The sequence below is a fragment of the Desmodus rotundus genome, chromosome 7 (genome assembly GCF_022682495.2).
Source record: "Desmodus rotundus isolate HL8 chromosome 7, HLdesRot8A.1, whole genome shotgun sequence".
NCBI classification, from domain to species: domain Eukaryota; kingdom Metazoa; phylum Chordata; class Mammalia; order Chiroptera; family Phyllostomidae; genus Desmodus; species Desmodus rotundus.
In genome coordinates, this window is record NC_071393.1 from 131,196,489 (window position 1) to 131,220,603 (window position 24,115).

Consider the following 24,115-nt stretch of genomic DNA (forward strand, 5'->3'; position numbering starts at 1 on the left):
AGCTGTGCTGGGTGCCAGATCAGACAGCAGCGTCTCTGGACTAAGGGGGCAGATGCCACCAGCCAGGCAAGTGCAGGGAGCCCAGAACCAGCATGGAAACCAAATGAGGCTTCCAGAAGGGCCCCTCCCAGCTGTGTGTTAGAGGAGTTGTCCAGCCAGTCCGGTAAGGAGGACCATCCAGCAGGGAAGAACAGATCTGGTCTTATCCCAGGAGGAGGGCTCTAGGCATAGCCTGGGCCAGTGGGGCGGGTGGAACGCTTGGCCGCGGCCAGCCAGACAGATTTGCATGCAGGCTGATTTGGGGGCAGAGTGCTGGGACCTCAGGCTCACTCAGTGTCCAGAGGGCATGGTTCCAGCAAAGCACAGTGTGTGGGTGTACGTGGTGCATGTGTGTGCTCATGTGTGCATGCGTGGGAGTGTGTGTGTAAGGGCAGGGGAGTGGGGAGTCGTAGGATGAGGCAAATTAAAATCTGGGCAGTGGGGGGGTCAGGTCGTACAGCCGCACTTTGCAGGGCGGTTCTCAGTACGTCATAATACGGGGCCCCAGGGGTCAGCCCCCTGCCCCAGGGCCACGCGTGACTAACCCTCACGACATTGCTACAGAGTGGGAATTATCCCCCGAATTTCCCCAATGACCGAGAATACAAGATACGGTCAGGGGCTCATGGAGCCTGGAAGACTTTCTTGCTTCCACGCCTCTGCAGGTCTTAGCTGAGTGTCACCTCCTCAGGTAACCCTTCCTCCCGGGGGGGGGGGGGGGGGCCCTCCCACCGGAGGCTGTGCTTCCGTATCCATGGGCTCCCAGAGCAGCCAGTACTTGCCCATCACAGCCTCCACCACCCAGTGGCCTTTTAGGGGCTAAGTTCCTTGCAAGCCTACAGCTACAGCAGGCCTTGACCCTGGCCCCAGGGAGGTGTTTAGTGCAGTATTTGTTAGGCAAATGAGTGAATTCTTGAGAATACCAAAGCTCAGCCACGGTAAGAAAGGCAGCAGCAGCAAGGCGGCAGAGTCCGGCACTCCCAGGAGTCTCTCTGGCCCCACACCTACACGGGTCTCACCGCCCCACCCTGCCTCTGCAGCTCCGGCCACCCGGAGCAGGTAGCCAGAGGAAAGGGGCTGACAGCCTGGTGTCCTAGGAGGAGGGCACTGGAGAGAGCCGAGCAGGGTCAGTGCCTCGGTTGTCGGGCTCCGTGGGGGAGACCGAGGTTTGTGCAGGGATAGAGATCAGGGTGGTCCAGCTAAGGGGCGGGGAGTGTGCAGGGCCCACTACACTCTGTCTTCCGCAACAAGGTTCGTTCCAGCTCCCCCTCCTGGGACGAGGTACCGCCTGCCCTTGTTGGGCTCAGAACAAAACCGCTCCACACACTCCCACACTCCGGAGACCCGTCTGAGGCTCATTGTTCCTCTCTTCATGGAAACAGAAAGAAAGCCTCTCCAGCATTTGCCTTACTCTGCAAATAGTGTGAGCGGTACAGTGGCCGCCTGAATCCCACTTGCAGGTAGTTTTGTATAAAGTGCCCAGGCTCTCCAGAAGGTGTCTAGACTTTCCGTGTGTGAAAAAATAAGGCTTTGTTCTGCTGATACACTGCAGCAATAGAGAGCTCTGCAGTTTGCAGACAGTTTGGGAGCACAGAGAGCTGAGTCTTCTCCGGGCTTCTCTCTGGGACGCCCTCCTGGCTAAACCCCCTCCCAGCCCCGCCAGATTTCCCCGCCCACTCGCCCACCCCCAGCGCAGGCTGCCTTGCCCTGCTTAGCGGTCTCTAAAATAGTGCTCTACCGTTCTCGCTCTGATTTGAGGTCAGGCTTGATGTGTTCCTTCAAATAGTTCCGCTTGGCATACCTTTTTGTTTAACATTAAGAGTTCTTTTTTTAAATCAGCACATGAACATTGTAACAAGTGAAACGGGTAGGCTGACATATGATAAAATACCTGGTGTATTTTGAGTGCTTACCCGGTGGCACCGTCCTGGGGATATTCCTTGGGGCAACTGGTTCCCTCCCCACCAGGACCCTTTCCACTTCCTGCAAGGGCCAAGATTTGCCTCCAGGCCGTGGGTGTATCACTGTTAGGCTGTCTGTCCGTGGCTGTGGACCTTGTAAGAGGAGGATTTGACTCCCCCTCTGTGCCTCCTCACCTGTTTTTATTAAAGTGCTTCTATCGGTTACTTTTTAATCTTCAAGTAACTGCCTCTCTCCATCATCCCTTCACGATGCTTCTGCCTCCTCACTTTGTAAGGTGAGGTATTAGCGTCCACCCATCGCCCCCACCTTTCCCCTGGCCTTCGGGTCCACACCTTCTACAGTAGGATTAACATTACATCGGGGTTCTTTATATTTGTACCCCATCCTGTATTTTCAACCATGTGCTTTGTCCATAACTTGACTCTGATCGTGGAAAACAGTAGGCGACACTGATACAAGTGTTGCCGTATCGGAAGTGTCTGACGCCAAGTTGAACCCTGTGCTGGGTGGGGCTCCATTTCCTTGGCCAGGGGCCAGCGTCACACCCCCAGGATCGCCCAGGGCAGAACGACCTGACCCACCCCCCAACCCACCCTCGAGAGAATCAAATGGATTCCCTTCGCTTGAACTCCTTCCGTTGCTTAAAATCACGCCCTCTTTTTGTTTGTGTCCTGTTTGGATCACAGCCGTATTTTGCAGGGTTCGGTTTCCTGTGTTTTTTCTTTCCTGGAATTTCTAATTGTCTCTTGCATTTTCTTCTTGTTTTATCTGCCTTCACCGTGGCTTCCTTTTTTCATCTCTCCTTCTTTCATGCCAGCTGTCCTGTCGAGCTCTCCCTGGTTGGCTGGTGGGTTGGTTGGTTTTGGTTTATCGTCCTCTCGGCAGCCTCTCCGTTCCTGCACAGAGCCGTGCTGCTCCCTCTGCGCCCGGAGGTCATCCTGGGCTCCGCTTCCTTCCTTCCCTGGTGCGGGCTCCTAAGAAAACCGGCGTGGAAAGTGAACTGCAAACATCTGTGTTACACTCACACCAAAGGCAGAATTCCAGGTTCCAAATCGTTCTCCTTCAGAATTTCGAAGACTTTAGAACTTTTCACGCTGCTGGTGAGAAGTCTGATTCTAGGTCCTTGGTAGGTTCTCTGTATTCCATGTTTCGTTCCTAGCAAATTTTAGGACGTTTTCTTCACCCCTTGCGTTCGTATTTTGCGTGAGGCTACTACTGCATCCATTCATTCTTCTGGACACTTAATGGACCCCTTGACCCTGAAGACTCACCCTTTAGCTCTGGGAGATCCTAACATATTTGATTTTTTTAATCTCCACTTTTTCCATTCTGCATTTCTGAAACTCATTTGCTGGCTCTTAAACCTTCTGGAGTGGGTCTATAGTCTTCCGCATTTTTCTCATATTATCATATCCCTTTGCCTTTTTGCTATTTAGTCTAGATTTTGTTGACTCCATTTTCCAGTTCATCTTTCTTTTTTATTTTTAAAAAACACTTTAGAATTAATATTTTTAATTTCTTAAAGCTTTTTCTCATTATCCGATTGCTCCTAGAATCGATTTTTGTTTTATAGCTATGAACACACTCAGTAGTGGGATATTAGCTTTTTTGTTTGCTTGCTTTAGTCCATATTTCTCCTTCCTTTAAGATTGGTTTTAGTGTTTATCTTGACCTTTCTCTTTCTTATTGTTGCTCATTTCATGTGTCTGCTTATCCACAGCTGAGATAAGTCTGGCAGCCATTGTGAGTTTATTCCTTAGCTAATACGCAAACAGGCTTAGAAAAGTTGCATAGTTGGCCAAGGTCACTACACATAGAAACATCTCCCAGCTGGTAATCCGACCCAGCCTCTGCTCTCTGATCTGCTCCTGTCTCCCCGCCCCACAGCCATGCCTCCTAGCAGCAGGCGCCGCTCACATTCCCCACACAGCGAACAGCTCCCGGCGGTGCGCTCCGTGCCCCTGGAGGGCAGACCTGTGTCTTTCATGTCTGAATGCCCTTCCTCCGGCGCCCATACGTCTGGGAGGTTCTGGGACTGTCCGCGTCAGTTATTCTGTCCTGCGGCCTCTGTGCCAACTGTACCTGCATCCTCAGACCACGGCTTCACTTTGCCAGTGTAGGGCATCCGACCCAACGCTCTGTACGTGGCAGGCCTTTGGTACCTGCTCCCCAGCAGACTAAAGCGATCGTAGGTTGACTATAGGCCCCGATTCGTCCACTTGGCCGGCTGTATGAAGGCTGAAATGTTCTGCTCGTAGCAGGCCATGGAATAATTGTGTCAATAAGAAGACAAAAGATTTGGTCTTCAGAGCCCAGGGCACACCAGTTCCAAAGGAAGAACTACAAATACCTCCTTCAGCTTTTGCCACCTTCTGCTTTCACAACTGAACAGATCTGTTTTTTAAATTTTTTAAAGGGCAAAGATCATGTATTAGTTAAGGAGAGCAAAATGACTGTAACAAATGACCCAAAAGTGTACTGGCTCAGATACGGTAGAGGTTTATTTCTCATTTATACATAGTCCTGGTGGGTGTCCCTGGTTGGTGGACAACTGTCCTCCGTGCAGTGGTTCTGGGACCCAGGCTCCCCCATGCTGGGCCTCCACCTCATTGTGGTCTGTAGAGGGGTAGGGGGAAGGCACAGAGAGCCGCCTGGCCGCCCGCCCTCCCGAAGCACTGGCACGTATCACTCTGCTCACATCCTTTGGCAAGACATCAGTCGCGTGGCCACACTAACTGCGGGGCAGATGGGAATGCAGCCCGGCTGTGTGCCAGGGGGAAGTGGAGCCATCTCCACCCGAGAGAGTGTGGGGAGCCACCTTGGAGACATCTGCCAGAGGCCCACCCACCAGCAGGCAAGCGTGTATATCACGGTGCACCCACCGCGTGCCAAGTCCTGTGCCGGGGGCCTGGGAACACAGAGAGGAGGAAGACACACCTCTCACCCTCCCCAGGGTAGCAGCAGAGGCCGAGGGCGGTCTGAGAGCATCATCACCAGGAGGTGGGGGCTCTGTGCAGCACTAGGAGGAAGCAGTGGGCCCAACATCCCAGCAAAGGAGGAAGAGTTATTTCTGCAGGCAGATCCTGGTGGCTTTGATGGACGCCTGGCTTTCTGGTCCCACCCCACTCACCCGTATTTCTCACCTGAGGATGTTGAGTAACGGGATGTAGGAGCTGGAAGCAGCCCCAGAGATTGTCTGGTATCCACCCCGACCCAGTTTAAAGATGGGGCCCATGAGGTTGCAAAGGGGAAGCTGCCTGCCTGAAGCCGCCCAGCGACCACGATGGAGCCAGATGTGTAGGCGGCAAGCACTCTTCCCACGGCAGGGCAGGTGCAGACCCTTGTGTTTTCTTTTCTTTTTTTCCATTTCTCTAATTTCCCTTCTGACTGGTGTCGCATTTCCTATCCTCTGGCCTTGGCCGCCCCAGTGGGAGGTGTGCTGGCATTCCTTCTAAGTCCAGTGGTTGTCTGGGGGCTGTGCAGCACCATCCCTGGCTGGCCGCTTCTCCCTGGCCTGGTGTCCTTTGTCAAGGGCGAGGCCTGCAGTCCACCCCCAAGGTCCTCGCAGCCCCCGGTAAAGTCTGGGGCTCCTCTGTCTCCGGAAGGAGACCTTCCACTAGGGAAGTCACATGATGGGGGTGGGGGTGCCTGTGGAGCATCACCCCCTACAAGGACCCAGAACCCCGGAGCTTCCACCTGCGTAGGGAAGAATGTAGGGGCTTTACGACCCAGCTGGGGTGCAGAATTAGGGAAATGTGGAATAAACATCCACCACAGGTACTCGAGCTCATTTTGCCCTCATTTCCTGCCACTGAGAACTTCCTCCTTCGGACGTCCGACTTGCGGAGAAGAAGCAATGGAGTCACTGGGAGGACGTTAGCGACACTCCTCTGGCTTCGGTGAGCGCCCCAAATCGTGCCCATCGAGATGTGGCCGTTTACAGGGAGCTTTTGTTCACTCCTGCTTTTTTTCTGTTGATTCAGCGAATGTATACAAAATCTTTCTGTAAGCATAAAGCTGCTAAGTATCAGTGGTGTGGAGAGAGCTAGGACTTGGCCTGTGCTCTCTGCTGAGCCTTGGTCCCCGCATGAATTGTGACTTCATGGTACCAGATGGACCCCATGAGGAGGGCAGGCGCAGCCAGGGATGGGAGCTCCAGCGCTGTGGGGCCCCGGATGGGCAGCAGAGGACCCTGCCCCTGGGGGTTTGGGTTCTGTCTGATGAAGGCGTGGTACCCACCTCGTGCACAGACCTGTGCTGGGGAGTAACTGAGCCGGCAGGACAGACAGCGGGCCCGGGTCCTGGGTAAACAGCAAGCACTTAATCTGTATGTGACAAGGTGGCTAAGGATTCCAGGTGGTGAGTAGTGGGGCAGGTGAGGGCTGCTGCATTTCCGAGTACCGTCAGCGCTCACAAATAGTAAGTAGCAGAAAGGGGAAAGCCATGGGGGGACCCCACCCAGCCCGAGTCCCCATTGGGTGGACAGGCAACCAGAGGCTCATGGAGGGAACATGTAGCCTATTCACGTGTGGTGAGATGAGACGGAAGACATTTGTTTTTAAAGTGCTTTTTGATTCCTTTTTTTTTTTTGGCCTTCTTTACCAATCTTTTAAGGTCATATTTTTCTTTGCTTTTCATTTTCAGAGGTCACTTACTGATTCTGTCCTTCCTTTTTTAACGTGATGTTTCAGAGGGGTAGGAGGTGACCCGAGAAATAGCTCCAGAAGGCACGTACTTAGGGAAATAAGCAGGTCTGCTGTCTGGCTCGGTTAGGAACTTTCCGACGTCGCACTGACGGGAGCAATTGCTTGTGGGAGGTGGTGGGTCCTGCAGCCCGAGATGCTCTAACAGAAAACCGGCGACCGTGCAGTGAAATTATCCGAGAAGGGATTGAGTGGTGTCTGAGGAATAGGTTGGACAGGAAGAGCCTTCATGGTCCCGTCCCCCGCAGAGAGTCAGGGCAGGGGGTTCTGCCGGTGTGTGCAGACCACCCCCCGCAAGTGTTTGCTGGGTGTCTTCTGAGCTCTGGCGTCCACGTAGCTGGCAGCAGACACATCGGGGGAGCCAGCGCGCCGGGCCTGAGTCAGGCTGCGTACACTGTGCAGATGGAGAATGGGGGAGTTAATCCGCCAGGTTTGGACTCATGCATGACCGCCAGAGGGATGCCCCCCCCCACCGCCCTAGCTCCTCACAGTTCACCCCCAGTGAGCCACAGCTTCCTCTTCTGGAAGATGGGCACGTGTGAGTTCCCTCAAGGACTCACCGTCTCTGCGATGCACTCGGCACCGTTCTCAGCACTGGGGCTCCAGCGAGGACAAGGCTGTGTCATCAGGGGGTCTAGCTTCCAGGTGGGGAGGAAGAATGAAAAAATAATACACTTTGGAGGAGTGGTCAGCTTTGGGGAAAATAAAGTAGGGCACGTGGACAAGAGGGGGACCGTGAGAGACGGGGCAGTCTGAGGACTTCTCCGGTGATGCAGTACCTGAGTGAAGCCAGAACACTGTGAGAGAGCAAGGCAGCACAAAAGTTTGGGGGAAGCGAGTTCCGATGGAGGAGGCAGGAGGTGCAAAGGCCCTGGGGCGGTATGTTCAGAAAAGGTGTCAGTATAGTCAGTATGGGAATGACTACGGGGAGAGGAGGAGGAATTGGGCAGGTCAGCAGGGCCTGCATTGTGTATATTTTTAAATCCATTAAAAATGTTTTCCAATTGTTTTGGACAAGTGTTGGATCAAAATTGGAACCCCGACTTTTCTTTGCGTTGTCAGTAGCAGTTTCTTCAAAAAAGCTGTCCCCCAGGCAGTGCTGTCCCCAGCCTGGCCACCCACGCGCTGGGAGCGAGCCGTGTACAGGAATGAGGGGTTTGCGTCTCTGAGGACGGTGAAGCCCACCCAGCTGTCTGGCTGAGGTGGAAAAAAAGTCAAATTAAAGAGCAAATGCTCCTGAGTAAGTGAGATATTGGCAGGTACAACCCTCAAAAGAAAAATACCCATGAGGTACAGGCTGTGGGCCCGCAGCTAGCTGGCCGAGCGTTTGCTCAGCACTGAGAAATCTCAGCCTCCTCTGTGTGCTGTGTCCTCCGGAAACCCGGCACCCCCACCGGGTGGTTAGAAACGGGCACGCCCAAGTGCTGGGGGACCAGGAGATGGGGCAGGGAGCCCGCTAAGGACTTTCTGGCCACCTCCCTGTCATATTTTGGTGGGACCTCTCACCATGGACCAGGGGTCTCCGTATTACCAACAGGGAGGGTCCACATGCCTTCGCACCCGCTTCAGCCTCTACTCCTGATCCGATCAGCGTCTTCAAGGTGGAGTTCCTTACAAAGATCATCCCTTGTCCTTGTGGGTCTGGGGAGGGGGCATGAAAGGAACATCCGTGTCTCAGTAAATGTCCTTTCTGTGCACCTTTGAGCCATAAAGAGGGGCCGTGGAGAGGGGGGAATGTGTGTCCTGGGGGACGTGCACTCGTTTCATCTTTACAGCATCTCTGGAGTGTTGTCTGTCCGGTAGATGAGGAAACTGAGGCTCAGGGGTGAGAGAAGGGAGGGAGGTTGGTGGCTGCTTGCCGAGGTGCAGTGGAAGGGGTCACTGGGGACCGTAGGCGTGGGGCCGGACGCGTGGGTCCAGGGCCTGGCTCTCTAACCCCACCAGCTCTGGGACCTGCCATCAATGTCCCTTCTCACTTGGCCCCACTTCGCTCACTTATGAGTGTGATGGAAACCCCTCACCCTGTTCGGCTGTTGGGAGAATGAAGACAGTTGGGTATAAAGAGCTCAAGACTCTGCCTGGTCCCTAGAACGTGCTCAGTCAGTAACCCTGGGGGCCCCACTGCCTGCTCTCCATGTCCCAGGTCACTCGGCTGCCAGGAAGTGAGGTGATGGCATAGCCCAGCAGGATGGTCCCTGAGAAGGACAACCAGACTCCACACTCAGAGTCCCTCTAGGGTCATGGGTCTGTGAGAACTCAGAACCGAGGGACGAGGATCCTAGAAGGGACCCCTCCCCCCGCACGATGCCACACATCGAGCATCAGTGACGGACAGAAGAACCATCGACCACGGGTCCTTCGGCTCATTCTGCCCGTGATAGACACCTGTGCCGAGTAGATGCCAGCCTCTCGGTACAGCCTTTTGTCCCAGCCTTACGCCACCCGGTCGCAATCCGTTCTCCAGAGTCCCTTAGGCTAGCCTGTTCTTTCCCGCCCCTCCATGCGGGCATGCTGCTTGTAATACTTCGGTGCGTTTCTTACTGGTTATCTTCCACGGAGGGTCGGTTCGAATCATATTTTTGTGGGTATATGCAGGTCGTGTGACACATTACAAAGCTTCTAAGTCGGATTTGGGCCAAAAGAGGGACTCAGAGCTGTGCCACTCCCTCCTCGTCCCTGTCCCCCATCCCATCCTCTCTCTACTCACCTCCCCCAGGTTCCCAGGCCCTTTAATGTCTCACTCAGTCTTCCCGTATTCCTTTGGCACCAATGAGCGGGTCATGTGTGTCATAGCCCCTTTCTTACATGAACTATAGCGTGTAACGTTCATGAGTGAACGCTTCACTCCTCACTTCTCTACTTTATCTGTGTGTCCCGGGAGTCTCTCCAAACCAGCCCCTACCGCTCTTCCGCTTCCTTCTTTCTTCCCAGCTGCGTCGCACTCCCCGGTGTGCCTGTGCCGGTCCGTTCAGGCCCTCTCTTTGGTCTGGGCATCTGGGTTGCTTCCCGTGGTTTTGCATTTACAGGTGATGCCGCAGTGAGCAGACGTGCACGTGTCTTGCTGCAGAGCTGGAGGTTCTCTTCTCTGGATGGTCCGAGGAGGGTGTCGTGGGGTGGGAGAGTGAGTGCTCCCGTGGTGTGATTCGTGTGGCCCTGTCTCCCTCCGGTCAGCTCTACCCTGCAGCTGTGGGACAACATGTTTCTTGTTGAGAGTCAGCGGTTGGCGTCCGTCATAAGTCAGTCACAGGCATGGACTGGGGAGGGAAGGTGATGCATTTAAGGCGACACGACCCACTGGAGGCCAAGCCCAAACCCAAATCCAGCTCTTAAGAGTCCCAGGCTCCCTCCCTGCCTCCCGCTGGGCCTGGGAGTTGGGGCAGGTCTACTGGCAGGTGAGGTGCATGGCCTCGCAGAAGCAGCTGGTGGGCGGGTGGGGCACAGAGGGCTGCACCGCAGGCCTGCGGGCGTTTCCACTGCCTGTTCCAGCAGCTGTGCCACAGGGCTACCAGGGACGTGTGTTCCTCGGGGAAGGCTGGGCTGGCATAATTAATTTTCCCACGACTCAGAAATGTGCTCTCATCTGATCAGGGGAAAGACCGATGTATTTACCCTTAAGTGTTGGTACAAGGAGCTGTTTTTTTCTCGTTCTATCAGCGTTTAAGCTTTTCTTACTGCACACTCAGAAAACGGCGCCTCCTTTTCATCAGACTTCAAGGTGGGAGAGACAATGGGTGAGTCTGCCAACGGCGCAGGCACCTTAGCACGTGGGTCCACGCTGTCCTGGCCTCACACTGAGCTCAGGGACACTGCCCCCCGGCTCTCCCCCAGGTGGGAGCAGGGCATGGGGCGGGTCCCAGCCTCTCCAGGGCTGTGAGTGCAACACTTAAAAGGGCCAGTGTTTATAGATGGCAGTGGACAAGAGAAGGAAGGTTCCAGGAGCTGCTGGAGCAGGAGGAGTGGTCTCTTGGACCTGGCCTTGGGTGGATGACCCCTCTCTGTTCCCACATGTCTCCCCCACCCACACACACAACTAAGTGGCCCAACCAGCCCACCCTGGCTGACTCCTGCTCAGATAGTCAGGAAAGACGTCACGCGTGTCTGACACAGTTCTGCCTGTCCCTGTACAGCGAGGTCCGCCCAGGTGGGCTGAGCTGAGCTCTCCCATCACTTGTCCAGCAGCCGGCCAGGACTTCCCCTCCCCTGACCTGGAAGCTGGGCCTCCCCTGGCTCGCTCGAGTTTCATCATTCACTCATTCATTCACTCACTCACTCACTCGGCACCCTGAGTGCCTGTGATGCTCCAGGCCAGGCACAAGGTCTAGGAGACATGGAAATGAATCTCACCAGGCCTGTGCCTCCTAAGGAGCTCACAGTTCAGTGGGGAAGGGCCCAGGTAAAGGGATGGTTACAGAATAGACCAGAAGGTGTCTAGGTGTGGTCTGTAGCAGGCTTCTGACCTCAAGAGGAGGTCCCTGGAGATGCTGCCAAACAAGCTGAGCCTGGAAGGATGAGTGGCAGCTGTTGAAGCCCAGAAGAGAGCGTGAAAAAAAGCACTGGGGTTAGAGAGAGGGTGGTGGGGTGGGGTGTGTGTGGGGAGGCTGGAGACGGACGATGTCAGGGGGTGGAACCAGCCGCTGGGTTCAATCCCGACTCAGGTTTTGGTGAGTTCTTGGTTTTATTCACTGCTGTATCCCTGGTACCTACAATGGTGCCTGGTACACTATAGGTGTTCGGTAATTGTTTTGTGTTTCAGTTCCTTGTCTCTAAAATGGGAATAGCACTTTTTTGTCTGTGCTGCTGCTATTATATCCCAGTGTTCTATACTAGGGCCTGTCATATACTAGGTGCTCAATAAATACTACTCCAGTGGCCGGCTGGCTGACACTACGGTGCTCGGCCACATCACTAGTTAGCTGCTGTGATCGTCACTGTCGTGGTAGCTGGAGAGGCAGCTACTGGCCGCATCGGGACAGGCCTCACCTGCAGGACAGCACCCAGCACCTGTCGATGATTAACGAGAGACAGCACTCCGCTTGTTCGTAGTAATGATACCTGTGAGCCTTTGGCGATCAGACTAAGTGCTTTTCCAGCATCCTCTCTCTTCGGAGGCTCTTGGGAACTCCTGGGAGTGAGTCCCAGTCACCAGCGATGTCCCGGCTCTGTCTCCCTTCAGCAGTCCTCCTGTGACAGCCGGCCGTTCTGTGGCCACTGGGCCAGGCTTGGGTGTGGGTGGAGCAGTTGGTCTCCGGGGGGCTCTTGCCCAGCCCCTGCCAAGGACCTCCCCGGGTGCAAGGCACCTGTCATTGCAGAGAAGCCGCCTGGGGCTTCCTGAGGCCTCCCTGTGGACCACCAGCAGAGCTGAGGGCGCGCGGTCCACACATCCATCTTGGAGAGAAAGCTGCCGATGGTTACTTACTGTGGTCTGGTGTTAGGAGCTCGGTGGGTTTTTTAAATGTATGATGAAGTATATCTCATGCATATCAAAGAGTATAAATAGGATGTGTGTATGCTTGGGAAAATAAATATGAAACGAACGTGCGCGTACCCATTGCATCTACTGAATAAATAGGAGTAAATTCCAGAACTCTTTTGCACAGTGTTCGTGAGCCTCTGCTTGGTCTCTGCACCCCCTGCAGCCTCAGCTCCTACCCCACTCACTGCGCGGCTTCATGGCCCAGGCTTGCGGCCGCCTCCTGCACACTCACTGTCTCTGCTCCTGTCACCCAATTAGTGTGCCCTTCTTCTGTCAGCATCACCTGCGCTAGTCCTGCTAGCCTGTGAGGTTCCAGCTTAGATCCTGCCCTTCCCCATCCTCCAGGGACAGTTCCCTGTGTGGCCTCCCAGGCAGGCCAGGACTCCCACAATGCCCTGGGCTCACATCATCATCATGGTGGCCTGTTTGTCTTCCCTTTACTGGGCCCGGAGGTCCTTGGGGAGTGACCGTCTTCTCAGTGCTGAGCGCAGGGCTCAGCTCAGCGTGGGTGCTCGGGGGTGTTCCCTGGAAGCCTGGGCTTCGCCTGGAGTCTCTAGGGAGTGCTGGATTTGCGAGGACCACTGAGGTATCTTTTCCAGGGAGAAGTTGGTGCTTCCTTAATGCCCCCGCATCATCCCCTCCATATGTCACCCTGTGCGTCTGAGCTTCCAGGCATCACGCTTGTACATAAGGGCAGAACGAACCCTTCTCACCCAAACATGGAAGTGTTCTCAAGACGGAGAAGCCCTTGGAATCACAAGGCGCCGGAGCCACTCCCGAGAAGGCAGTCAGTCAGCGAGTCATGGAAAGAGTTTGGGTGAAATGGTCCCTCCCCCTTGTCTGTACTGCATGGTGCTTTTCTGCACATCAGGAGCCCAGGTGTAGTTCCCAGATGGGCGTTATTTTGAAAAACAAGTATCTACGAGAATCAAATGACACCGAAGCCGACTTCGCTCGGCCTGAACAGCCTTGTTGTGTGGCCGAGAGACTGTCAAGCCTTTGCCCTGCGTCATTCCCACACACAGCAATGGCCCCTTTCTGCCTCGGACCCCAGCCTCTCCGTCAGGCAGAGACTGACACGGAGACGTCCCCCGCACAGCTGCCATCGAAGGCTTTGTTCTCATCCCTCGGGTGGTGAGGTTCTCCCAGGATTTTAGGAACACAGAGGCACTTGGAGTCTTCTTAGTTTTCTTTCCATCTCTGTGCGCTTTGAACGTGATAAAAGTAGAATAACGTAATCAAGGACATTAGAGAAAATCTCTGAATATCCTCCCCAGGCATTTTTTTCCTGAACAAGCAAGGCTTTGAAAATATTATTTGTAATCGTCAGTGGGAGTGAATTTTAATATCTTGTGTTTTTTCCTCTTATCGGAGTGGGGGCATCTTCCTTTGTCACTTTGTCCCCATCATCCTTAACTGCTTGCAGTGATGCAGTGGGTCCTAACCCTGTCTCTGCACAGCAAGGGTCCTGATTTTTCGTTCCCTGGTTATTACTGGTCACTTGCCGAGTGGCTTGTTGAAGGAAGATTTCTGACTCTTGGTAAGTGGCTTAGAGACATAGGGGTGGAGGAGTAACAGAGAGGGCACTCGGCAAGCGGGTCGGGGACAGAGAGCACCAGGACCCAGTGTGGGTCCCTGAGACTGGACGTCCCTCCTCATGTGCTTCTCTGGCAGGGTCACTGTCCAGCAGACCTAGAAGTCCTAGCTGGCCTTGATGGCACCTTGTAGGGGACACAGAGATGTGTATGGGTGGGGGGAGAAGGCGAGCGGCAGAGTGATGGTGTTGGAGGGGTGCTGATTAATGAGCCAGCGTTCGCCTGGAAAGCTGGTCAAACATTGGTAAGTGGGTCACCTGGGCAGCAGCGGGGAGCGCTGCACGTTCAGGCTGTGGGTTCTCTGAAGCTGGGAGTGAGCAGAAGTCAGCCAGCTGATTTGATCCGAATACACAGTCCCGTCCTCGGGTTCGGCACACTGCCTCCCCCTGACGGGACGGGGGCAGGGTGGCTGGGAAGCATCACGAATCCCCAGCACAGCGTGGCGGCCCTAGAGCCGGTGTGGTTCTCTGATGCGGCCTGTGCTGCACCAGAACTGGGATGGGGGGCACAGCCCTGCCCCGTTCGGGCTGGGGAGACTTGCTTGGAGTAACGTTGTCCGTATGCGTACTGTGACTTTAGCGGGGCCTTTTCAGGAGTGGGGCCATGTTTAGGGGAGGCCTAATGGACAATAGGGAACAGGGTGCTCAGCTGAAGAAAAGTGGGCTCACGAGGCCTTGATAATGAACCTCAGTCATTGTCATCATCATCATCATCATCATCATCATCATTTAATCACAGTGGCTGCACGTCATTGAGGTGGATAATGTACAGCCATTACTTTTAACCCCACAAGCTCAGTATTACCCCCACTTTACAGTGAGGAAACTGGGCCTCAGAGAGAGGAAGCCGCTTGCCCAGGGCCCACAGCTGGTAGACCACGGAGCCACAGTTGGACCCCAAGGCCATTAGAGGCCAGTGTTGCCAATTTCTTCTCACTGAACATCCGATTTTCAACAACCGAGGCGTTGCCTTAGAGGAGATGAAGGGGGCCTGTGTAGTTCCTAGCTGCAGAAGCGGTGGTGGTGGGTGCAAGCCCCAGCACGGACACTTGGTTTTAAAGCAGAGAAGACCTTTCCTGCCGCGGCTGTCGGCAGGTAGGATAAAGCTGTCCTGACAGGTGGCAAGTTGCAGTGACGGGAGGCATTCACGAGGCTGGAGGAGCACCTACTGGAGCTCTTCTAGGGGAGATTCAGAGGTCAAGTGAGGAAGCAAACAACAGAGTCTTGAATACCCCTTCTGTCCGAGTAAAGGTTCTCTGCTTGCAAGGAGCAGATATTGATAAGAAATAGGTTCTGACCGCCTTACGCAAAACGCACCGTTTTTGCAGGGGCATGCGGTAGTCTGTGGGGTAGAAGGAAGTGGTGACTTGAGCTTTAGAAAGGGCAGAGATCCAGGGGACAGCAGCTAATCTCACTTCAGCACCATGGCCAGCGGGAACCAGCGTGTACTGCCCATCACCCCCTCCCCACCCCTAAGACTGAGCTCCAGAGAGAGCATCTGATGGGCTCAACTGTGACCCAGGCCCACCCCCTTAACACCTTGATTGACAGCGTCCGTGGGGCGGGGTAAGTTTCAGAGGAAATCAAGACACTGATACCAAAAGACAGGCATGGACGCCAGGACAGCAAAAGCTCCTGCACAGCAAAGGAAACCACCAGTTGTAAGAATGGTTAACTCAGTAATGGATTGACTCATTATTGGATAGATAACAGAAGCCTATTTAGGAAAGGTAACGCACAGAGCACAAGCACCCATGTACCCACCACCCAGGCTGAACCAGTATTGCAGGGAGTCCCTGAGCATCCCTCTCCCGCCTGCTCCCCTCCCCCTCTCACTCAGCAGTCATCGCTCCCCCGGCTATTGGGTTTTGTATTCTCTTTCCTTCCTTCATCATTTTATCATATCTATATGTCTGAACAATATAGGTTTTTTGTGTGTCTGAACTTCACGTAAATGGAAACATCCTATCCACATTCTTCTGCCGGATGCTTTTTCACGCGATGTTGTATTAACGATTTATGCGTGCCCGTAGTGCATTTCACTATTTTCACCACCGTCTGCAGTTCTGGGGTCTGAATACAGGACAGGAGATCCAGGCCACTGCAGGTGGACAATTGGGTTGTTTCCAGCCCGTTGGCTAATGCTGAGCCTGCGGCCCATGGGTGTTCTGGGCTGTGCACCTGGTTCATAAACGCAGGTGTAGTTAGGGCTTGTAGCCAGAGGTGGTGGTGGGTCACCAGGGTCTGAGTATGCTCAGCTTTGCAAGATGATGTCATCCTGTTTTCCGAAGTGACAGTAACCAAGTTGTGGTCCTTCAGCTGGTGTCTGAGTCCCTGTGGCTTCCCAAGCTTTGGCAGTGTTTGGCGGCTTGGTAGAATTGTTTAGCTCTTGCCGATCTGACAGCCCTTGTGTTTTTCTCTGATTCTGAGCTTTGCCTTCTTCACGATTCTTTACTCTTCTGAGAGGTTCATGGGCATAGTTTTTGCCTGGTTTTCTACTGGAAGTTTGTTTGTTTGTTCGTTTGTTTATTTGTTATTGACTTGATACTAACATGATTGCATGATTAATGAATGAATACACACACACACACATATATTCTTCCAGTTTCTGGCCAAACTCTTCACTTTTTAAAATACTTTTTTATAAAAAGAGGTATGATTTAATGTTATTGACATTATTAACATTTTCCCTTATAGTTTGAGCTTTTACGTCTTTATTAAGATATCCTCTACCCCAACATTATAAAAATATCCACTTACATTGTCTCTGAAACTTCTCACATGTTCCTTTCCCAGTCGTCCACAGTCCATCCGGAATTGATGAAATGCTGGCTGGGTTTTACTTATTTTTCTCACGGACCCAGTTCTTCCGGCACTGTTTCTCCAAAGGCCCATCCCCCGTTGACGTCCGTGACCCTGCGTGGGGAGCTTGTTTCTGTTCTGACCGAGTCATCTAAGGTTTTATTTCTAAAGCTGGATAATAACTCTCGGTGTCTTATAAGGCAAGTCCCTGCCTTGTTCTTCTTTAGTAGATATCTTGGCTGTTATTATTCCTTTGCACCTTGATGGACATTTTATTTTTATCTTTATTTTTTATTCAGTGTAATGGGGGGAACATTGGTTAATAACAGTACATGCCTTTCAGGTGCGTGGTTTTGTAACACATCATCTGTATTTTGCAGTGCATGCTCAGCACCCAAAGTCTAGGCCCCTCCTGTCACCGTATTTTTGACCCCCTGGTACCCATTTTAGAATCAGCCTGTAGAAATCGTGACTGGGACGGCAGTAAATCTATAAATCACCGTAGGAAGGACTGGTTTTTTGAGGTATTGAAGCTTACATTCCATGAAGATGGTATTTCTCCCTTTCTACAGAGGTCTTACTTTCGTGTCTGTTAGTGAAGTTTTCTGATCTTCTTTGTAACGATTTGGCTCACTTTTGTTAGCTTCATCTCACTTTGTATTTCAGAAACGATTACAAAGGCTATCTCTTTTAAGTAAACATCTTTATTGTGATACAATCCACACACCACAAAATTCTCTTATGTAAAGTTTTAGTATATTCACGGAGTTGTGCAACCATTACCGGAATCTAAGTTTAGAACGTTTTTATCACCCTTGGAGAAACACCTTCACCACCAGCCGTCACTCCCCACCCCCTGCTCCAGCCAGCCCCTGGCAGGGAGGAGCAGCGAGCGAGAGAGTGAGGTGAGTGAGTGAGTGAATGCAGCACACCTGTGCAGCAGGCTTTACGTCTGCCGTCGCCTGCCCAGCCTCCGCTGTTTTGTTTTATTTTGGTTCTGTTTTCCCCTCCTGCTTCTATTACTGCTCTGGTTTCCACGCTGATCTCCCAGCCTCTCTGCTTCTCCTCTCCACTCTTCATCCTCCACACCCTGGCCACACCACTTTTTCCAAAGACAACTCTGTTCCAACCACATCTGTCCCTGGAAGCCCTCGGGAGCTCCTTTGCAATTCAGCAGCCACCATGGTTTCTATGGAGAAGTTCAAGTTGACTCAAGCACCTTAGAAACAAACTTTTGGAATGCAGCTTGTTTGTGAGTCCAGGGAGGCCTGCTTATTCCCTTCCACTTCCTCCTGAGTCAGAGTTTTCTGGGGTTAGCTCAGAGAAGAGGCTAATCGAGCCTTGAAAGCAAGCTGCCTCCGTGGCAGGCGCTTTGTTTTGTTGAGTGCCCGTGATGACGGTCTTGGGTGTTTTAAGGGCAGCACTGATTGTGTCTCTTTAGACCGACCTTGGTGATCAATTCCCGACCCTGCAGAGCCAGGGAGATCCCCCCATAGTCCATTTCTTCCGCACACCTTCCCCAAGCGCCTGATCCATTGCAGATGCTGCGCTTGGACTGGAAATGAGATTCCAAAGTTGGCCCTCTCAGGGCTCGAAGTCTAGTGAAGGAAAGAAAACAAGAAACAGGAGACCCATTAAAGAGACAGCATCTGTCCAGAGCAGAGGAGGGAGTGGATTTCTAAAGCACTTCGTCTTTTTTGTGACTTTCTGTGAACACTGGGCCATGGAGTCACCAAAGTAAAAGAGAGAGGCAACCTAGCACTCACAAATACGGAAGCAGATACAACCACTTGCAAAACCATTTAGCAGTGTCTGTGAAAGCCAGACACGTGCGTACGCCACACCCTGGTCGTTCCTCTCCTGCGCTATGTAGCCTGCAGGAATTGCACCCGTTTGAATTGTACTTCAAAAGAGAAAAACTGCAAGCCAGCATAGAACCCTGGTTAATATGTGCGTGCTGCAGTATTTAAGCAGTAATAACATTTGCAGTTTACTTTGAAATGCACCCAAGACAGCAGATGGACAGAGATCTGATTAAAAAATATATATATAGTTAGAATGTTAATTGTGGGATTTAGATGGTGAGTGTGTGGGTGCTCACTGTGAAAATTTTTCAACTTTATGTTTAAAAAAAGTCCTAGGAAACTTGGGGGGCGGGTAGTGCATGCGGCCGTTTGCCAGCGGATGCGGACAGGAATGGTCGTAGCGGGACAATGTCCTCCAGCTGGAAGCACAGCAGCTGCTCCTCAGCAGTGAAATAGTCCACTCACTTCACTGCTCTGTTATGTGCCATCGTTGGGCGTGTTCATTGTGCGGACCACCACGTGCCCCTCTGCCCTCCTCTTGGTGCACATCAGATAGCCTCCAGTGCTCTGCTGTCACGAACAGAGCTTGTAGAAGCATTCCTGCCCATGTCTCCAGGTGCGCAGGGGCAGGGTCTCTCTAGGATGTGTGTCTAGGAGAGCAGGTGCGCAGCCCAGTTACAAAACACGCACTTCGTTTTTCTAAGCAAAACCAAGGAGCTCTCCAGAATGATTGCACCAATGTATGCCAGTCTGTGGTGCTCTCTTCCACCCTTACGGCCCTATCTGGTCTCAGGAGATGGCCTTATGTGGCTCCTGTCCAGCCCTGCCCATGGCAGAGCCAGCACCCAGAACGGGGGCCACTGTGATGCCCTCTTACGTGCTTCGTGCACATGCGGGACAGCGCGTTGCTTGCATGTGAGCCAGTCCGTGCTGTGTGCAAAATCCCTGCTGTCGTGGGAGAGCACACATGTTTTAGTCTGACTGCTACATAACCGTCTCCGTTTCCGCTTCAAGGAAAAGGGATAAACAAACACAGTAGAATGGGTAGCGCCCCTGCTACACTCCTGGGCTAATCTCTTTACACCACTGTCAAGACTGTTCGCCCTTGACATTGATAAGCCATGCTCTGCTGTTTCTCCGCAACCAAGCGCAGTGTGTCCCGAGCTTGGATCCGAGGGTGATTTTTCCTCCCACCCGTGCCCTAGTCCCTGGGCACGAAAACACCACCCTGCTAGAGCTGCCCAGCTGTGGAGTGGTTGCTTCTAAATGACGATCTTTACGCTGCCTCTTTCTAATTCCAGGTTAGCCTGGGGAGGAAGATAAAGACATTTGCAACCAAGATGGTAATCACGAGCGGGAATGATGAAGACAGAGGAGGCCAAGAGAAAGAGAGTAAGGAGGAGAGTGTCTTGGCGATGCTGGGGATTATCGGGACCATCCTGAACCTAATCGTTATCATCTTTGTATACATATACACCACTCTGTGAATGGCTCGGAACCTCCTTCGATGCCTCGGGATGGCTGGAAGACAGGAGTCCTGTGTGTCGACCAGTCAGTGACCAGACATTGCTCGAACAAGCAGGCTTGACCTACACACACCACTTGATCCAATGCACCTTCGAACTTTATAAAAGATCACAAAACTAAACCGATCCTGCTGCAAGGAGCAGACACTAAAGCACAATGAATCCAACAACACTCATTCACACACCAAGGAACTCAACGTCTTTGGCAGAGGGCCCAGAGGCGCGCTCGGAAGACCAGCCTTCGACGCCGTCGGTGAGCAGATGGGTACAGAAATTCATCACCGCGGATCGCTGACAGATAATCCCGTGTTCGAAAAGAGGAGACGCACTCGTCGGTGTGTCTCCAGGGACAGGCGTCTCATCTTCACAAGACGAGCTGTTGAGTACAAGAGACCACAGGGACCGTGGAGAGGCATCCCATCCATCCAAAGTGTCTATTTGATACAGGGGAGATGACTTATTTTTCTTTTTTTCATTGGCTTGACGTGTGTGTCTGTTCATATCAAGGTTTATAAATATATATTTTTAATAAATGTGCTCTATTTTTTAGCATGAACCAAATACTTGGAGAGGCGCTCCTGGAGTCCTCAGGCTTTCTTCAGTTTCATCTGCTTTGCCCCCTAGAGTGTCGCTGTTCTGTCGTGTAGTCATTCTAGTCCTGTTTCTCTGACCTGGAACCTTTCACCTTCTCTCTCTTTCTCTGTTTGGTCTGGAGGACATTTTCCCGTAATACCAGCCCTAGTCGTGGTTGCTGCATGTCGTGAGATTGTGTGTGGAGTGGCTTCTTGTTGTTCTCTCGGAGATGGGAAGTGATCGTGGGCATGTGGACCGCAGGTGCGCTGTAGCCTCACTGGGAATTTTGCATGAACAAAGGCTGAGCGACAGGTCAGCTTAAACGGTCGCGGAGGACTGCCACTGAGGAGGAGCGCAGCTGCACCTGCGGGTCAGCGGACTAACGGCATTCTCATTTCATTCCTGTGACCACGCATAGGTCAGACTTTGATTTGAATGGCCGTGTACCGTGAGAAATGGACAGGACGAGGGGGAAGCTCAGCGTTAGGTGCATAGTCCCTTCCTTGGCCAGCCACCTGGGACCCCTTTTCAGAGTAGGCAGGGTGTAAGTGACATGTGGACTTCCCACCGCGAGAGCTCACTTCGGCTGTGAGGACACCCCCAGGACGGGTGACTTCTCAAAGGCACAAGAAGGGGCGTACAGATCGCCCTAAAGGATTGCTGAGCTTAAAGCCCCTGGTTTACACCCATGTGAAGTCACTTTCTCTTTGGCAGGGATGGTTAAGTAAATACGAATTGACCCTGTTCTCCTGGCTCCTGCCTAGCTTCAGCGGCGTCGCCTTAGAAAGAGGGTCAGAATTCCTTCTGCCAGCACCAGACTTGCCCGTGGGAAAAATCGGCAGCAACCTGCCTAGTTGGATTCGAGGGATACCTAGAGGTCTCTGCTGCCAGGTCTGGCCCTACCCACGTGCGGCGCCTGAAACTCCACCATTAGAGAGTCGCTTCTTGGGCTCCTCTAAGGGACCAGGCTGTTTTATAAAGCAAACACCCCGAGCACTGGCTCTGACAGCCATTCATCAGGTGTCTTCCCCACTGGAAGGAAGGGAGCTGATGAGTAATTTAGGGCGCGATGTGTGCCAGGCACTTTATATTCCTTAAGTCATTGAATTCCCCCAGTGACCCGTGAGGGGGAGGCATGCCCCAGATTGTAGAAGACAGGGGGGCTCAGAGAGGTTAGGAAACTTTGCGGGGGTCACGTGGCTCCTAGTAGTGAGTCAGGACTCCAACCTCAGTCGGCCTGACTCCTTGGCCTGAGAGGGCCTCCTGGAGGCTGCTGGGAAGAGAGGAAGTGGAGACGTGGGGTCGTCACAGAAAAGGGCCCCAGGGGAGAGCAGGACACACCCCCGATGGCTCTGCTGAAGGCCAGCTCTGCACGCCTCTCTTCCCTTCCCCCCATAGAAACAAAGAGCCCCTGGGAACCCCTTAGACGCTGGCAGAATACCATACCAGTAAGGACGAGGGACAGGAGGAGGCTGGTTAGAAATAAAATGGAATGTCGGGGGAGGGGGCTATCTAACAGGTTCTGTGTGATTCTGGAACGACTGTATGAACATTCTGAACAGTGAACTGAGTAAACAATAAAGGTGCAATGGGAAAAAAGTGTCAGTGTCCTTTTTTAACCATGTGGTATTTAAACCTTCAGTCTCACTCCTTTGTCTACATATTTTTTTTAATTTTATTTTTCTTTAAAAAAGAACGTGACTCAGTTAAACTGAGGCTGTTTTATTTAGACTGTAGCTGCCCCAGGGATTTTTCAAATATACTAATTTGAAATTTATTGAGGGGAAAAACTGCTTTTGCAACGCTCTGAACGGCTCCCCGATGGTTCTCCTGGGTTGTCCATATCCACGGGCTGGAGATGAAGCTGCCCATTCGGCAGCCGCCAACCAAAGCGGCAGCCCTCTGTCCCGCGGCTCCCGCACGCCTCCTGTGTCTGTGCTCGTTTAGCAGAGCCCAAGAGCACGCTCTGGGCACACTCAGGGTCCGGGGCCTCTTGGGGGAAGGGGAAGTGAGAGGCTGCCAGGGGCCCTGGGTCCCGGGAGTCTAAGTGTGCTGAGCCCACTTTGGCGACAACAGCGGTAACCAGAGGGACACCAGGCCTGTATGCTGTACCAGCATTTCCCACGCAGCCTGTGGGACTGTCCCAACAACCTCGTGAAACCTGTAACCCTCTCCCCACCTTACAAGATGAGGGAAAAGGCGCCAGAAAGCTAACTGACTTCCCCAAGTCTGTGGAGCTGGACACCAGCCGAGTCCGGCCTCTGCCGGCGCGTCCACGTGCCATCAGCGCCTTGGGTGACCCAGGCTGAGGGTGTGAGCCCCGCTGCAGCCGTGTGGCCTGCTCGGTTTCACAGCACACACAGCACACAGCTCCCTGCTGCCCCTGCCTCTCCTTTATTACAACCTGGCTGGCCCAGGAGCATGGCTGAGTGGGCACATTTCACCTCTGCCCTGGGAAGTCATCTCGAGTGCCGGGCCTGGAAGCAGAGGGCAGGCGTGCCAGGGCAGTGTGGTCTGCGGGTTTGGGGCTGCAAGGTGCTGGTCATGAGGGGACTTTCAAGTGCAATGGGAGGGACGCACACCCTGCAAAGGCGGAGGAGAAGTTGGGGTCCCACTGATGCTACAGGTTGGGGTAGGGACAGCTCAGAGACCCTCTTCCTAATATTTGGTTTCATTTTTTTAACCAGTCAGCCAACTGAGAAGCCCAGATCCAGCCCCCGAGTCTCATCCAGTGCAGAGGCCTCCAGGGATGCCTGAGAGAGGGAGCTGGTAGAGATTTCTTTAAGGGCGGGTGGTTACAGGGGCTGGACCCCCAGGCCCCTCCCACTGCATGTTTCTGTGCTTTCTGTGCAAAGCAAACAGCTTCTCAAAGCATCCTTCTCAGCCCCTGCCTTACCCTCAGGAACGCGGGGCCCTAATCCCACAGAGCGCGGCTTTGGAGGAGCCCTTTGTCACAGGGAGGGCCAGGCAGAGGTTTGGGGGGGGTTTGCCAATAACAGAAGGGGCCCCATTGACCCAGCAACCGAGTCCTGCTCTCTCATTCTGTCTTTTCATAAATCGCACACGCACGGTCACAGTGGAAAAAGAGTTACAATCGCCTGAAAAGTTTATATAATTTTTATTTTTTATTTCATCGTTATTGTATTTTTCCCATTACTGTGTAATCCCCTTGCACCCCTCCCCCAGCCCTCACCACACTGTATACAATGTAAACTAAAGTGAAGTGTATGCACCAGGTGGCCCGGCTATCTGTCTGGTGGGGCCGTTTTCCTTGACATTTTAAAATTATGTTGCCTTCGGTCAGGACACCCTCTGTAGGTCACGGTCCCCATATTCTTGGTGGCCACCTCCCTCGACGGGACATTCGGTCATCCCCCGCAGGATGAACACTATAATTTACACATTATGGTATCCCCCATAACACCCATGCTGTGAACGGGTATTTTCTCATTAGCAATCATGAATGTGCTTCCATGTCAGTGAACCTGTGTTGGCAAACGCCTGTGCCGGCTGTTTGGTATTCTGTGCTCAGTCCTTGTATTACCACGTATCTGCCCGACCTCTAGCTGTTGGACCTTTAGGTTATTGTCAACATTTGCTGTGAGCAGCTGGGCCTTGCTCTCAGAGCATCCCAGGCGTTGTCCTTTGCTTCCCCCAGCCCCTTAGAGTCCTGTCAG

General features: G+C 53.0%; 1 protein-coding gene across 1 annotated transcript in view; it reads left to right on the plus strand.

Annotated features, from left to right (window-relative positions):
• The window catches only part of TUNAR (transmembrane neural differentiation associated intracellular calcium regulator), a 40,388-nt gene extending 18,368 nt beyond the window's left edge, over positions 1–22,020 (plus strand). The window contains exon 2 of the mRNA XM_053928644.1: positions 19,641–22,020. Within this exon, the coding sequence (XP_053784619.1) occupies positions 19,641–19,826 (186 nt within the window). The 3' untranslated portion in view covers positions 19,827–22,020. The remainder of the gene's footprint in view (positions 1–19,640) is intronic.
• The last annotated feature ends 2,095 nt before the right edge of the window (positions 22,021–24,115 follow it).